Source organism: Lissotriton helveticus, chromosome 1_1, assembly GCF_964261635.1.
Source record: "Lissotriton helveticus chromosome 1_1, aLisHel1.1, whole genome shotgun sequence".
Taxonomy (NCBI): Eukaryota; Metazoa; Chordata; class Amphibia; order Caudata; family Salamandridae; genus Lissotriton; species Lissotriton helveticus.
This window is the reverse complement of record NC_136057.1, coordinates 156,815,378-156,832,414: the sequence shown is the minus strand read 5'-3', so window position 1 is coordinate 156,832,414 and position 17,037 is coordinate 156,815,378. Positions and strand designations below refer to the sequence as shown.

The 17,037-nt window shown below is 51.4% G+C and overlaps 1 protein-coding gene across 7 annotated transcripts in view; it reads right to left on the bottom strand.

The window, feature by feature from the left end:
• Positions 1 to 17,037, bottom strand: part of SZT2 (SZT2 subunit of KICSTOR complex) — an 804,663-nt gene that overhangs the window by 93,491 nt on the left and 694,135 nt on the right. For all 7 annotated transcript variants that reach the window (XM_078659317.1, XM_078659363.1, XM_078659315.1 and 4 more), the window contains one exon: positions 7,024 to 7,114. In XM_078659317.1, coding sequence (XP_078515443.1) covers positions 7,024 to 7,114 — 91 coding nt within the window. The remainder of the gene's footprint in view (positions 1 to 7,023; positions 7,115 to 17,037) is intronic.

The following is a 17,037-nucleotide window of genomic DNA, read 5'->3' as shown; positions in this document are numbered from 1 at the left end:
CAAAGAGTCGATCGGCCTGTCGATCAATGGGCTTTGGAATCGTCGTGCTAAATACTCAAAGCCCTATTGGGGTCCAACCGATGTCTTATGCCTGAAGCACAGTTATCCTCCTGTCTGGTAATGGAGACGAGAGGCATTCATTCAGTTTCTTGTTGGGGGAGTTGTGGTACGGGTGCAGGGGCTCTTTTGTTTTTAGCCCTGTTATGCTCCCTACCTGTGTCTGTGTTGGGTCCCTCTTATGACGCCTGCGTACTGTGTCCCCCATTTAATTCCTGGAATAGTGCAGAACAAAAGGTCAGTGCATTGCTGAAAGGTTGATGGACCTGTGGAGCAGCAATGTGACTAAGGTTTGTATTTCCTTTCCTCTCGTGGAGTAATCATGTTTTGATCTTGCCACAATATACTGAAGTTCTTAACTAATATTTTACCTGGTACTGGAAGTCCTTATCCTGATGAGACAAGTGGGATTAACTCGTCTCTCCATCCAGTGTGCTCCTCCTGTCTTTACTCCCTTCTCCCTGGGAAAGGGTGTCAACCACTCGTGGTAATTCTTTAGTAGTTCGCCGGGCCGGTTCTGGGGGAGATTAGTTGGGCAATATTCGCTTCTGCATATTTGGATACGGAGGTCAATGGACACTTGGCACGATGCAGCCTCTCCTCTGCTTTTGATGGCTGTGAGGTTACAAAGAATGGTGACAGGGTGATCAGCTTCACAATGTGAAAGGGAGTCACAACCTTCAGTAAGAAGGCCGCTCAAGCTCTCAACACCAACTTCTCTGGAAAGGAGGTGGTGTTCGGCAGCTGCATCAAAAGTGCTTGAAGTTCACTTATGCAACAAGCTGATATAATTTCAATGAGAAAGATGGTTTTCAGAGTTCAGAAGCACACTGAGTAACCATGCATACACACAGGGCTTACAAATTAAATGTGAAGACCAAGTTATGGCACCACTGCGGCATAAAGTTTGAGATGGAACTTGTGGCTCAAACCTTTAATAAACCCCATCAAAACAGGTGATTTAATAAGGATGGTGTGTGTGGCAAATACAAACAGGATAAAAGGGTCAACACTTGGTGTCATAGAGTACCCACTGCAAGGTTTGCTACAAACAAACACAAATCTGACAAATTAGCTTAAGGTGGTAAGTGTTTTCAGGCACCACACCAGACAGCTAATGTTTCCCAGGGCCTAGCACAAATGTTTTGTGGGAGGCGTCTGGCAGTGAATTACAATCAAATGCTGCATCACAATATCTACATATGAAGTGTTCACAGAGGATTAGATGCAGGACTCTGGTCTGTAGCTGAGATAGGAAATCCTCCCTAAGTAGTGGCCTGATTGGAGGACAGATGCTCACTCCCAGGAGTTCTCGGTACCACACAATGCAAAAAATCACTGACGCTGTGCATTCAACTGTGGCAAAAACATAAAGCCAGGGCTCTCTCAACTGATCAGATACACCCTTTGCCACTTTGGGATGCAGAAGCCAATCTGGATCTGGAAGTGGATGCCTGCGCTGTTCATCCACTCTGGCATTCACGGACATCATCGGGTGGTTTGGAGACAACAAAAATGTCCAGTTGCTGCAGCCAACTCCTGAAAGATAAAGCCTCTTGGAACATGGTCTAATACCCCACGTCGTCCTGCATGTTGCAATACCACATGGTGGTGGTGTTGTCTGTGAGAACCTGTGGGGAGGAAATGAAAGACCTCTTTGGGATAAGTATAAGACTGTGATGGATTACCTATCTGGGAGTAGATAGCAAATCTTGCCTCCCACCGGTCGATCGTGAGTCGCTGAGGACAATCTATAGCAGCTTGAGGCCATGGTAGCAAGGGAGGAGTTGTTGGAGGGCTGATGCTGCTGCTGTCACATACGATGCCTTTGTGTGCCTCGTCCATGGCTCCAAAAAGACACTGCTGTTTCCTGCATCACTGGCTGGGTAGACAGTCATTGTTTATGAGCAACCCTATTGTAATAGACCCTAAATTTGCAAAAGTGATGTGGAAATTGTTTTGCAGAAGCCAAAAGCTTCAAGAAAGGTGCTGGGATGCTATTGTCTTAGATCACCGTCTCGCCAAAGAGTCTAGAATTAAAAGGTATGTCCATCAGTGATGCCTGTACATCAGCAGAAAATTCAGTCACCCTCATAAAGGCGTACCTTCGAATCATCACACTGGTGCTAACTGCTCTGCTAATGTCCAGGCTTGCACGGAGAACATATTTTTTTCCGCATACTGTCCGCCATGGATTGTCTGAGTCAGGAAGGCTTCCCAGACTACTGGCAAGATGTTGCTGGCCATGCCCCATAAGGTGTGTTGCAGCTTAATAGACTCTGTTTATGGTCCACATTGCCAAACCGGCAGAAGAAAACGTTTGCTTGCCAAGTGCATGAATCAGTTTAGATTCTCTATCCTGGGGCATTAGTCTGAAATTAGTTAGGATTAACCTTACTGGTTGAATCCTAGACAATAAGAATTCATGGAGCGTGGTGCTCGGGTAAGAAAATATGGACCTCAGGGCAAAGGCCTGTGTCTCCTGCCTACTTGCTGGCCAAAGGGGAAACAAGAACATGGTTTTAACAAGGTGTTCATCATGGTATTTGTGAAGGCATAATTAAATGTGATGCAATGTTGCTGCCCCAGGTTGGAGAACCTCATTTAGAACATTTGTCGTAGTCTCAATGGGGAGCAACTGCAATCCTAGCACTTCAGCATTGCTGTAGGTAATTAAGATCTGCTTTCATGGTTACCCCCTTATCCCCTTTTTGCTGGTGTTATTCTGTTTCATGACTAGTGTGACTGGGATCTTGCTAATCAGGAACCCAGTCACTGTGCTTTCGCCCTAAATGTGACAGTGGTAAGTACTTTGGGCCCTTTCCAATTGGCTACTGGTGTACCCTTCTAAGTCCCTAGTATATGGTACTAAAGTACCCAGGGCATAGATACACCAGGGGTCTCCCTTGGGCTGCAGCACATATTGTGCCACCCATGGGAGTCCACTTAAACTGTGACTACAGGCCTGCCATTGCAACCTATGTGAATTGGTGCTTACACCTCTCACAACAGATACAAGTTTCCGAGGTCACTACCCTTAATACCTATAAGTCACCCCTATAGCAGGCTCTTCAGTCTTGAAAGTAGAGTACTTGGTTATAAAGGTGAGGGTGCCCCTGCGTGAGCAGGTCACCCCTACGAACCCTAGAGTCGAATCTCCAGGCTTTCTAAGTGCGGGCAGCCATTTTATACATATCGAGGACATCGAGTCATTTACAAGATGTCTAACAATGTATTGACTGCCCTGAAACCGGTCATGTTTGGTTTAAAAAATGTTGGAATACTACCCCAACATCGACTTCAGTGTTGGATGTAGGATCCCATGCACTGGGTGCCTCCCCTAGGGTGCCCCCCTGTATTACTGGTACCAGCCTTTCAGGATCTACCAGCAAGCTAGTGCTGCTACTGACCACAGACACCTTTCCGCCCGCCTGCTGCTGAGCAGAGCTCTAGCAGGGTAAGGTAGAGCAAAAGGTTTCCAGTCACAGGGAGGTGTGACTACCTGCCAGACAAGACTTGGTGTATTGGGCTGTGGGGGGGGCGCTTGCTAGCACCACCAGTCTGGTTTGAAGGGCACATTTGGTGTCCTTTTGCATACTCCAGTTTGAGCCAGTTCAGGGAGCCCTGGGCTCAAGCTCTGGTGCTAAACTGGACAAAGGACATGGGAGTGTCCTCCCCTCTGTCCAGCCCCGCCTCTGAGAGGGACCCTTGAATCGTCCCAACCTGTTCCCTAGAGTGCTTAAGGGTGGCTCTTCAGATTTGTCATGGGACAAGATTCAAACCCGAAACCACTTCAACTTCGATCGTCTGGGCACTTGGACTTTGCCTGGAACTGAGACTGCAACAAGGAAGACTCCTGCTGCTCTTGGTTTCCCTGTTCTGCAAGTCTTCTTTGTTGCCTGTGCTTCTTGCAGGCCCCTCTCCAAGCCTGTGGGCATCAAGGACATCTAAAGTAATCTCCCTAGGAGTGAAGGAGTCACTCCCCTGCATCTGCAAGCAACCCAAGAAAGCTGTTGCTCCTAACTCCCCACAGACTTGGAAAGGCTCAGCAACACAGGTGGTGGTTCTACAACTCCCTTGATGCCTGACCTGTCCTTCCAGCCATTTTGAGGCCAGTACCCTTCATCTGAACCATTGGAACAGAATCCCTGTGCACCGCGCTGACTTGCCGCTGCCAAGGCTTGCTGGCTCTGCGCTGCAGAGATCTTCTGTCTACAAAAAGCTCCAGCTTCCAGCATCTCTTCCTGTCAAGATCTTTGTCCTCACCACATCCTCTGCACTGTGGGCCAGCATCTTTGGTGAGCTGCTCGAAGTCCTCTTGCGAATCATGTTCCTTCGGCCTGTGGGTCCTCTTGAGGGTCTAATTTGACTTCAGTGGACTCCACGGCTTGCTCAGGGCTTGCTTGGACTCACCTGTACTTGGTGAGTCCCTTGGACCTTGCTGATCCCAACGTTGCTCCTTCAGCATTCGCCATGCCTGTTGCTGCTGCCAAGGCTTGTTGGGGCTCCCGCCACACACCGACCCCCTGGTTCTTGACTTCCGACATGAGACAGCACGTGCCCAGCTCCTGTCTTCCTCAGGGTCGCCTGGTCCTCACAGCTGCAGTGACAAGGACAACGTCAACTCTCCTGAACCGTCTGTCATTGGTGGGCATTTCTCTTCCATGCCTCCTGGTCACCTCTGAGTGGCATAGACACTGTACCCTCTGCTTACAGGTTCTTCACATCACGTCACTTCGCACCTACGCACCCAGCTTCCCTGGTGTAGGTTTCCTGGGGTATGCAAGGGGTGGGGTGACTCTTCAACCTTCTGTTTTCCACTGGGTTTCTTCAGGGTCCACTGATAAGCGTCCTTCTTTCAAACTGCAACTGCGACTTTCCCGTTGACTTATTTTGGGCACACAGCTGTGTTTCTACTCTGCACACAGCCTCCGTGGGGTTCCTGGGTACTTTGGGTGGTTCCTTGTGTCCCCATCTCCTCTGAGTCTCCTAGTCCAAGTCCCAACTTCGGTCGCAGTTCGCATTCCACTTCTTTAGTATATGGTTTGGTCTCCCCCAGTAGACCTCTGTATATTGTGCTAACTTACCTCTTGCAATTGAAGTATTTCTGTGTATTTGTGTTGATATCTCCGGCTAGAAGATATACCAAAGTGTTAGTGAGTGTTGTGTGATAAATAGACATATTTTTATAACTACACTGTGCGCTTCTTTTTCGTTTAGCCTACTCTACATTATTACATCTGGTAAAAAAATAAGCTGCTTAATACTCCTTCTGGACTAAGCCTGAAGGCTGTTCTCCACAGCTTTCACTTACAGAGCTTTCAATGGTTGTCTAAGACCACTAAAATCACCATAAAGGTTGTCTGGAATAGTGCAGGGTGCTTCACTTAAAGTGTGCACCATATACTAAGTCAGCCTCCTACAATTGCCCTCCAAACCACCACTGCAAATCAAATGAAGCACTTTACTCTATTGGTGGCCCATATGGCAAGTCAGGCTCTATTTCAGGGGAGAAGTAAAGTCCAGTGCCCTTTGTAAGTCAAGGTATAACATGTATAATGAGGGGGAAGCAAGCCACACCCTTCTCCATCATCATCTCTATCTTGGAGTGTTCCCTTCTAATATAGGAACAGGATGAGAGCTGTGATGCCTCTGCTAACATCGGCATCACAGCATAATAACTAGTTGCACTTAAGTTATTTCATAGGACAACATTAGGCAAATTCAGGCCGTCTGACATGGACGCCTACACTGGGTCATCAGTCAGCTGCGGCGGAGTCAGAAATGCCACCGGTGCAGTGGGTGGACTGTGGGGCAAAAGTAGAAGTTTGCAGTGGCATCAGTTTGGGCGCAGTAACAGGTGCAAGGTGGCAGAGAGCATTGTGAGAGGATACGCAGTGGTAAACAGACCAGAGGCACATGTAGCTCTATCAAGCCAAAGGTGCACAGAGGGAGCCAGAAGTGCAGTAAATATTTGCAGCATAGCCTCCTTTAAAGTCTCAATCTGAGAAAATCTAGGCATTTGGGAACTGAAAGGGTATACACTCCATGGCCGGTAACCTTGAAGGAGTGCGGCTTAGATCAGGACAACCTTGCCCATTCTCTTTGGAACCAAAGTGGTGGGATGCTGTGGGTAATACTTTGATCACTTGTGCTTTTGTCTGGACTTCGACTTACCTGAAGATTTTGAGCAGGAAGTAACCACACCCACAACCAGGAGCACACATCTTCCTATATACAGTGACATATAGCTTCGTATCTCGGTGCATTAGGGCACACTTGCCACACAAACTGAAGCAGTGACCAGAGCCCCGACACCGAAGGCATACCTCGTGGGGGTCCATGACGGACATCTGCTTGGTGTTGTCTGAAAATGGAGTAAAACCTGCTATTTTCAGAGAGGAGATAGTTTCCCATCACATTGTCTTTGAAGTATTTCAAAACCATCAGAAGACTGAGCAAGTTGGGATTAGAGCTCTGGGTCTGCATTGAAAGGCACGGAAAGAAAGGCATGAAAGTCAGTGGGTAAGGGTGGCACTTATATGTGGCTCTACTCTGTCACTTCTAGGGAAGTACGAAGCCGTACAGCATCGCCTAAAGAACTGCTGCAAAAATATCTGAATCCAGTCTGGAACCAAGGAGATATTCTAAAGGTGAGGCATCTGCAGTAAAGGTGTCCATCACAAACAATATCAGTAGGATGAGGTAGGTGGATAAGAGTCTAAGATAAGATGTGGGAAGGTGTAAAAATAGGAGGAAAAGTGTGAACTGAATTTTTAAAGTAGGAGAAAGAAGAGAAGGTGGCTGGATATGAAGAAAGAATATTGAGGAGAAGTAAGTGAGTGAATGAAAAGATGAGACATAAAGAGGAACCTAAGAAGCTTCCATGCCCAATAAGCACCAGATTTTATGCATCACATGGAGGTTGTCGCCTGTGCACAAGGATCACACATTCCTGGCACTCACCTTGGGACTACCTTCACTCTTCTGCTTGGAGAAGGAAAATGAAGCCCTGCCTTCAGAGATCAGGGAGGCCAGTGCCCGGATACGGTTTGTGCTGTAAGAGTTGAAGTGATAGAAAGCAGACATTACTTGTAAACATTATAAAATATTTGGCGACTCAACCAAATTAAAAGTACAAGATATACAAACTTGATTATACATCGTCTTATTGTCCACCATTATCCAAACCAATGGGGCTTCTGCCAACTGTAGGAGGATGCTGGAGGATTTTTAAAAGTGTATGCACAAAGTAACTTTGGAGCTCAGATGAAATGGCTGCTTCTGAGCACATGTCCTGCAGTTTATGATGTCCATCAGCTGTCTCAGGTTCAGGTATTTTCCACCATATCTCACAGATGTTACAAAAATGCATACTAGCAGAAGGTACAGGTGCAGTAGGAATAGCAGAAGAGCCACTATGCTGTAATGACTAACACAGTGATGACCGGCCTATGAGCATATGCTGTCAAAAGTCTACTCCCTTAATAACTATCCCCGTGACACTAACAAAGTTAATGGTCTTGTGCATGATTACAATTTTGTTCTGCTAGAGCTCTTCATGCATCTTTGAAGGGCATCCAGCTCAGGGAGAGGGCAGTCACAACCTTGATGTGAGCTGAGACTGTACTTCCTTAAGACCCAATCAGTCTAACTAGGCAAACATTTCAGGAGGAATCCTTGGATCACTTTTGGCAGCATGCCTTAAGCAGCAAGATCGTGGTCATGTGGTAGGGTGCCAAAATTGGATAAACAAAAAAGATTTTCAGTGACCTAAAGCAAGTTTGCTAACAGCATATACAGTTAAGACAAATGCCACCAAAATAAACAACACTGGAATGGTTCTAATTTGCACAAATTAATCCTCAAAAAGTCCTTCAATATTATTGATTATGAGTCTGATGAAAAGCGACAAACTGTCCTTCGCAAGTTTTCTGTGGAATTAAGGCACCCTTAGAGGCCAATCCATGAATGAGCGTTGTCTGATGGTGATATGGTGGTTCATCCTCCTGGAAGACTTAACTTGAGATTTTGAAAGTTTTATGGATTCAAAATATCTCAAGCAGTACACGCTTGAAGACTGTGTGTTATGAAGAGTCTGTGAAACTGTATTGTATATGCTACTTACCAGTATGCATCTGTTCTTGGCATGTAGGGCTGCTGACATTCATATCTATAGCATAGATCGCCACCTAGTGTTGGGTCCGGATGATTGCACATTGTTGTCCTGGAAGAGTCTTCGAAGTATCACGAGATAGGTGGCTCCTCCCCTGGACTACAGTGCGCATGGGCATCGACTCCATCCCCAGATTGTTTTTAGCCATTGTGGCGAAGATGGAGTGTTTAGCCATTGTGGCGAAGATGGAGTGTAACAGTGTGAGCGATGGCCATGCTAAGAGTAAGTGTAAATTCTGCAGCCGCTACAGGCGCCGGGGAGGAGGGCGGGCGATATGAATGTCAGCAGCCCTACATGCCAAGAACAGATGCATACTGGTAAGTAGCATATACAGTTCGAGGCATGTGGGCTGCTGAATTCATATCTATAGCATATAATATATAGCAGTCCCTCCATTAGCGGTGGCCGCCTGTGCCAGCTGCAGATGTTTGAAAAAGTGTTTTTAGAACAGCCTGCCCTACAGCTGCTTGCTGCTTGGAGTGCACATGTACACAGTAGTGTTTTGTAAATGTGTGTGGGGTAGACCATGTGGCTGCTCTACAGATGTCTTCCAAAGGGATGTTACCAAGGAAAGCCATGGAGGCCCCCAACTTGCGGGTGGAGTGGGCTCTGGGGGGACCGTTAAAGTGCGCTTAGCCTTTTGATAGCAAATTTGAATACACTTAACGATCCACCTGGCTATACCTGCTTTGGAAATGGGGTTGCCTTTGTGTTGGGTGGAAAAGGCAACAAAGAGTTGCTTTGTCTTCCTAAAATCTTTGGTCCTATCAATGTAGTACATCAAAGCTCGTTTGACGTCAAGTGTGGAGCATTCTTTCAGCTACTGTCTCTGGATTTTGAAAGAACACAGGCAGTTCAATAGTCTGATTGACATGGAACTGTGAAACCACCTTAGGAATACATTTATGGTTAGTGCGCAGCACCACCCTGTTTGAGTGAATCTGTATGAATGGCTCTTGTACGGTGAGCGCCTGGAGCTCACTAACACGTCGCAGTGACGTAATGGCTATCAGGAAAGCCACTTTCCATGTTAAGAACTGAATCTCACATGAATGTAGAGGCTCAAAAGGTGGACCCATCAGTCTGGTGAGGACCACATTAAGGTTCCATACAGGAGCTGGCGGGGTCCTGGGAGGAATGACACGTTTCAGTCCTTCCAGAAAGGCTTTAATGGCAGGCACTCTGAAAACTGAGAGATGCTGCCTGTTTTGGAGATAAGCTGCTATGGCGGACAAGTGTATCCGAATGGAAGCATATGCCAGATTACATATGTGCAACAAATAACAAATGATGTTGTGATTAGATGCATCTAGCGGGTTGATATTGTGTTCTGCACAGTAAACGACAAACCGCTTCCATTTCGCTGCATAGCATGCTCTGGTGGTGGGCTTCCTTGCCTCCCGTATGATAGCCATGCAGTCGGGAGGTAAGTCAAGGTAGCCAAATTCTAAGACCTCAGGAGCCAGATCGCCAGGTTGAGCTGTCGCGGGTCTGGGTGCTGAATGTCGCCATTGCTCTGCGTCAAAAGTCTGGGCGTGAGGTGCAGCCTTTGATGCGGTACCACGGAGAGTTCTAGAAACGTGGTGTACCATGGTTGGCGTGCCCACGTTGGAGCAACCAGGATGAGCGTCATCGAGTGTTGCTTTAGTTTTCGTGCCACCAGCGGTATTAGAGGTGCTGGGGGAAAAGCGTACGCAAATTTGCCTGACCAGTTCATCCATATCGCATTGCCCTGCGACTGTGGGTGCGGGAACCTGGCGGCAAAGCTTTGGCATTTTTTGTTTTCCCTTGTGGCGAACAGGTCTATCTCTGGATGACCCCACTGCTGGAAGTACGGGCAGAGTACTGATGGATGTGTCTCCCACTCGTGCATTTGGTGGCTGTACCTGCTGAGCAGGTCCGCCATCTGATTGTCCTTGCCCGGGAGGTGTTCTGCCATGAGGAAGATGTTCCTCTGAATGGCTCACTTCCACATGCTCTGAGCCAGATGAGACAACTGTGGAGAGTGTGTACCTCCCTGCTTTTGAATATAGTACATGGCTGTCATGTTGTCCGTCCGGATCAACACGACTTTGTTGCACAGATGTACCTTGAATGCCTTCATTGCCATGAAGATTGCCATCAGCTCCAGGTGGTTGATGTGCATCTTCCTTTGCTGTGTTGTCCATAGTCCCTGCACTGTGTAGTGGAGTACATGAGCTCCCCAACCGTGGAGAGAGGCGTCCGTTGTTAGGATGATCTGTGGAACAGGCTCTTGGAACGGTCGGCCCTTGCAAAGGTTGTGTGGATTCCACCAATGCAGAGAGTTGTATGCCCGACCGGTCACCAACACTAGGTCATTCAACTGTCCCCGTGCCTGATTCCACTGACGTGCCAAGCACTCTTGAAGCGGACACATCGCGTGCGGGACTATGAAGATGCAGGAGGCCATTATGGCTATCAACTGCATGAACACTCGTGCTGGAAGCGAGTGTTGCGGTCTGAGTTTCTGGATCAGCGACTGAATGCTGTTGATCCTCACAGAATTTGGCTGCACTGTGGCCGCCAGAGTATCTATCGTCGCGCCTAGATACTGCCGCACATGGGCTGGCTGAAGGTGCGACTTCGGATAATTTAGTGAGAATCCCAGATCGTGAAGGAGTTGAATGGTGTGGGACATGTTGGCAGCGCACTGCTGGGCCGACTTTGCTTGGACCAGCCAGTCGTCCAGATAAGGGTAGACGTGAACGTTTTGTCTCCTGAGGTGCGCAGCCACCGTCGCCAGGCATTTTGTGAACACCCTGGGCGCTGTGGTCACTCCGAAAGGGAGGACCTTGAATTGGTAATGCTGATTCTGAATGGTGAATCGGAGGTATTTTTTGTGTGATGGATATAGTGGAATGTGAAAATATGCGTCTTTGAGATATAACGTTGCGAGGAAATCCCCTTGATTGAGCAACGGAAGAACCTGCTGCAGCGTGAGCATGTGACCACTGCGCCTCTGGCCTGGTCGCCCCCTCTGCCTTCCTGCCTACCTGCTGCCCGCTGCACCTGAATCTCGCCGCTGACGCTGCCCCAGACGCCGCAGGGCCGCCCTCCTAGCCTCGGCCTCCCGTTTTCCCGCCGCTGCCCCAGATGCCGCAGGGCCACCCACCAAGCCTGTCCTCGGTTTCCCGCCGCTGCCAGCCCGCGGCCCCGCCCCCCCGCCAGCCGATTGGTTGGCCCGCTCCCGCCTCCCCGCAGACCCTCCCTACCGGCTCCCTTCTTATGACGCCCCCGGAGCGACCGCGCAGCGGACGCGCGCAGCGGGAGCACCAATTGAGCGCCGAAGGTGCGCCAAAGGTAAGCCCGTCTGCGCCCGCCCGCGCCCAGTGCCAGGACCCCTGGCCCCCACCGACGGAAGCCGACCCGCCGGACGTACGACGCCGCCACCCTCAACGCACTCAACTCCGGCCGAATCCCGGGATGCTACCGAGCCACCCCGAGACGCACCCACGGACCCCTTCAACTGCCACTCCTGTAAGTTCACCTGCAACCGGACCCACGCCACACCAGCACCCACCAAGCCGAACACCAGCATCACCCACCTGAAGTGCATCCTGATCAACACCCGCTCCGTCCACAGACACGCCGTCAATCTCTGGAACCTGCTCGACACCACAGCCCCTGACGTCGCCTTCCTCACGGAAACCTGGATGAACGACTCCTCAGCGCCCGACATCGCCATCGCCATCCCAGAGGGTTACAAGATCACCCGAAGAGACCGCGACAACCAGACTGGAGGAGGCCTCGCCATCATCTACAGGGACACCATCCGCATCAAGACCAACACCGACGACACCCTGACAACCGCCGAACACCTGCACTTCCAGATCCACACGGACCCCAAAACCACCCTCAGAGGCACCCTGCTCTACCGACCCCCGGGACCACGCACGCAATTCAGCGAGGACATCGCCGACTTCATCAGCCCGCACGCCCTCCCCTCCGCCGACTACATCCTCCTGGGGGACATCAACTTCCACCTGGAGAACAACAACGACCGCAACACCATCACCCTGCTCGACAACCTCGCCAACCTCGGTCTCAAGCAGCTGGTGTCCACCCCCACCCACCTCGCCGGACACACACTTGACGCCGTCTTCTCATCCAGCAAAGACATCACCTTCAGCCACACCACCGGACTCCACTGGACGGACCACAGCTGCGTCCACCACTTCACCTTCAGAAGAACGACGATCCACCACCACCAGCAACAGGTTGCTCGAAGAAGCTGGAACAAGATCACAGCCGACCAGCTCGCCGATCCCTGAGCCAGCACCCTCCCGCCAGCTCAGCGAACCCCAGCCAGGCCGCCGAAAACCTCACGAAGTGGATCAGCAACTGTGCGGACGAACTCGCCCCACTGAGGACCCCGCCCAACAGACCCGGCAGCAAGAAGGCCCCATGGTTCACCGACGAACTCATGAGCTCCAAGAAGAACTGCCGAGCCCTCGAGAAAGACTGGAGAAGGGATCCAACTCCGGACAACATGACCACCCTCAAGCTTGCCACCCGGAAGCACCACCAACTGATCCGCGCCACCAAGAAAACTGCATTCAAGGACCGACTGGACAACAACGCACACAACTGCTCTTCAACATCGTGAAAGAGCTCTCCAACCCCAACGCCGGAAACAACGACATCACCCCTTCGCAAGACCTCTGCAATTCCCTCGCCTCCTACTTCCACAACAAGATCGCGGACATACACAACAGCTTCAGCACTCAACCAACGCACGCCACTACCGAACCACCGCCCCCCACCACCACCCTCCGCGCCTGGACTCCGACCAGCATCGAAGACACCGTCCGCATGATGAACTCCATCCACTCCGGATCTCCAACCAACCCCTGCCCTCACCACGTCTTCAACAAGGCCGACGCTGTCATCGCACCCCACCTGCGGGACATCATCAACACCTCCTTCGACACCGCCACCTTCCCGGAGAGCTGGAAGCACGCCGAACTCAGCGCCCTACTCAAGAAACCTACAGCGGACCCCACCGAACTCAAGAATTACCGCCCCATCTCGCTCCTCCCGTTTCCAGCCAAAGTCATCGAGAAGATCGTCAACAAACAGCTGGCCACTTTCCTCGAGACAAATGGATCCCTCGACCCCTCACAGTCTGGCTTCCGAGCCAACCACAGCACCGAGACCGCCCTCATCGCTGCCACCGATGACATCCGAGCCCTGATGGACAACGGAGAAACAGCGGCCCTCATCCTCCTAGACCTCTCGGCGGCTTTCGACACTGTCTGCCACCGCACCCTAGTGCAACGCCTCAGCAACGTCGGAATCCATGAGAAGGCACTGGAATGGATCATCTCCTTCCTCGACGGAAGAACACAGAGAGTCCGTCTACCACCGTACAAGTCAGAGGCCACCGGAGTCATCTGCGGCGTCCCTCAAGGATCCTCGCTGAGCCCCACCCTCTTTAACGTCTACATGAGCCCCCTCGCGGCCATCGCACGCCAACACAACCTCATCATCATCTCCTACGCCGACGACACCCAGCTGATTCTCTCCCTCACCAACGACCCCGCCACCGCCAGAGCCAACCTTCACGAAGGGATGAAAGACGTAGCCGAGTGGATGACAACCAGCCGCCTGAAACTGAACTCAGACAAGACGGAAGTCCTCATCCTGGGCTCCTCGCCCTCCGCCTGGGACGACTCCTGGTGGCCCCCCGCCCTGGGCACCGCACCCAAACCGACAGACCACGCACGCAACCTGGGCTTCATCCTGGACTCCTCCCTCTCCATGACCAGACAAGTCAACGCCGTCTCCTCGTCCTGTTTCAACATCCTGCGCATGCTACGTAAGATCTTCCGGTGGATCCCCACCGAGACCAGGAAGATGGTCACCCAGGCCCTCGTCACCAGCCGTCTGGACTACGGCAACGCCCTCTACGCCGGAACCACCGCCAAGCTCCAGAAGAGACTCCAGCGTATCCAGAACACCTCGGCGAGACTCATCCTCGACGTCCCCAGACGAAGCCACATCTCCAGACACCTGAGAGACCTGCACTGGCTCCCGACCAACAAAAGAATCACCTTCCGGCTCCTCACCCACGCACACAAAGCCCTACACAACCAAGGCCCAGGATACCTCAATAGCCGCCTCAACTTCTACGCTCCCAAACGCCACCTCCGATCGACCAACCACGCCCTCGCCGCCGTCCCCAGCATCCGAAGAGCGACAACAGGAGGAAGGTCCTTCTCCTACCTGGCCGCCAAGACCTGGAACTCCCTTCCGACCCACCTCCGCCTGACCCAGGACCACCTCTCCTTCAGGAAGAAGCTCAAGACCTGGCTGTTCGAGCAGTAGCAGCACCCCCCCCTCCCCCAAGCGCCTTGAGACCCTCCGGGTGAGTAGTGCGCTCTAGAAATGTCTCTGATTGATTGATTGATTGAAAGTGTTCCGAGAGAATGTACTGGTTTAGGGGCTGGAGGTCCAGTATGGGTCTGAGGGACCCGTCCTTTTTTGGGATTAAGAAGTACAGGGAGTACACCCCCGTGCCTCTGTCCTCCACCGGCACGAGCTCGATTGCCCCTTTTTGCAGCATGACGAGCTCCTCCTGCTGCAATAAATGCAAATGCTCTGTTGACATAGGACGGTGCCTTGGTGGGATGTTGGGTGGAGTGGACGTTAACTCCAGACAATAACCATACTGGATAAGTTTTATGACCCACCTGTCTGTGGTGATGGATTTCCAGACTGGCAGGAACTGCTGGAGTCTCCCCCCGACAGGTGTTGTATGGTCGGGGGGCAGTGACAAGGCGTCACTGATTGTTGGCGGCGGAGGTTCGTGTGTTGTTGTTTCCATGACCTCTGCCCTTGGTGCTGTTGCCTCGATAGCCGCCTCTACTCTGCTTGTTGTAAGAGGTCTGCGCTCCACCCTTAGTGTACTGTGTTTTCTGGGACATTTGGCCTCTGGAAACACCTCTATTGCTTGAGCGACGAAAAGTACTACCCCTGAACTGCTGCGACTGTAGGGCCCCCATGGACTTGGCAGTCTCAGTGTCTTTCTTTATTTTTTCCAGGGTGGTATCCACCTCAGGGCCAAATAAGTGATCAGGGTTTACAGGCTGATTGAGGATGGTGGTCTGTATCTCTGGTTTGAACCCGGAGATTCTGAGCCAGGCCTAACGCCGCAACATTACACTTGTGTTAACGGCCCTGGCCGCGGTGTCCGCTGCGTCCAGTGCACATTTAATAGAAGCATTGGAGATGAGCTTCCCTTCTTGAATGAGCATCTCCGCCGCCTCTTTATACTCATCTGGCAAGTGTTGCAACAGGGTCTCAAGTGTATCATAGTGTGCCCTGTCATATCTGGCCAAGAGTGCCTGAGTGTTTGAAATACGCCAGATATTGGCCGCTTGAGCCGCCACCCTCTTCCCTGATGCTTCGAGCACTTTAGATTCCTTGTCAGGGGGAGGAGCATCACCAGTAGTTTGTGAATTTGCCCTCTTCCGGGCATTAGAAACAACCAGAGAGTCCAACGGCAACTGGCCCTTGATGTAGGTAGGGTCGCCAGGTGCCGGCTTATACTTCTTTTCAATTCTGGGGTTTATAACCGTGGCACGTGTGGGTTCTTTAAAAATGTCTGCAGCATGTTTTAAAACACCCTTGAGCATTGGCAGAGTTTTGACAGTCTTTTCAGAGGTGGAAAAGGTATCAAACAGGAAGTCCACCTCAATAGGGTCAGCATGCAGCTGGACGTCGTGATTTTTAGCTGCCCTCTCAATTAGAGCATTAAATGCCGCAGAATCCTCAGTAGGAGAGGTTTTGACAGTATATACATGAGTGTCCGGGGCAGTTTGCGGATCCCCCGGGTCTCCAGCATCTGCCCATGAGTCATGGTGATCCTCAGGATCAGTGTCGGCAGGGAAGTTGTACTCCTCATCGTCCCCCTCCCCAGCATCCACATCTGAGTAAGTGGGTGAGGGTGGAGCAATGTCCTGAGGCCGTGGATTAATTGGTTCAACCAGAACTGGGGAATCCGTAGAAGCCTTTTTCCTTTTCAAAGGGATCGTGTAGGACTCCATAGGCTGTGCCGGCGTGATCTTACGCTTGTAGAAGGAAAGTTTACCAGTGTCGGCGTCGATAAATTGTTCCGACTGCTCCTCCAGCAGGGGTTGTTGATGTTTTGTGCTCACAACGGCCTGAGGAGGCTTCGGCCCCGTGGACACCTGCATGGGCGTGTTGTCGACCGTCCTGGGCGCGAACGCCTTCGGCGCCACTTTCGGCGGCAGCTTGAACTGGATCGGCGCCGTCGACTTATGCGTTTTGGCAGCGGGCTTCGGGGTGGAAGTATCCTTCGGATCGTCCGCGGAAGCCTTGTTTCTGATGCGTTGCAACGAGTCCGACACCTGCTTCGTGAAGGATGCGGACGGTTTCGTCGACCCGACAGGTGTTCTCGGTCCACCTGTTGACTCGAGTGTAACAGAACTTTTGGCCTTTTCCGGCCAATGAGCAGGATCGACAGCTTTTGGAGCGCCGTGTCCTCTGTCAGTGTCGACGGCCTTCGGCGCCGACGGTTTCGGGTCAGCCGCCTTGACAGTTGGTTTTGGTGCCCCGGTCTTCGGCTCGACGCCCTTGAGCGACTTCGGCTCGACGCCCTTGAGCGACTTCGACTTGACCCCCTTGAGCGACTTCACCGGATCGACAACCTTCTTTGGCTTCGGCTGCCCCGACATGCCTGAAGACGAGGAGGCGACCAGAGCGACAGACGTCTTCTGTTTTGACGGCGTCTCTATTGCTTTCGGTTTTGTCGAGACCGA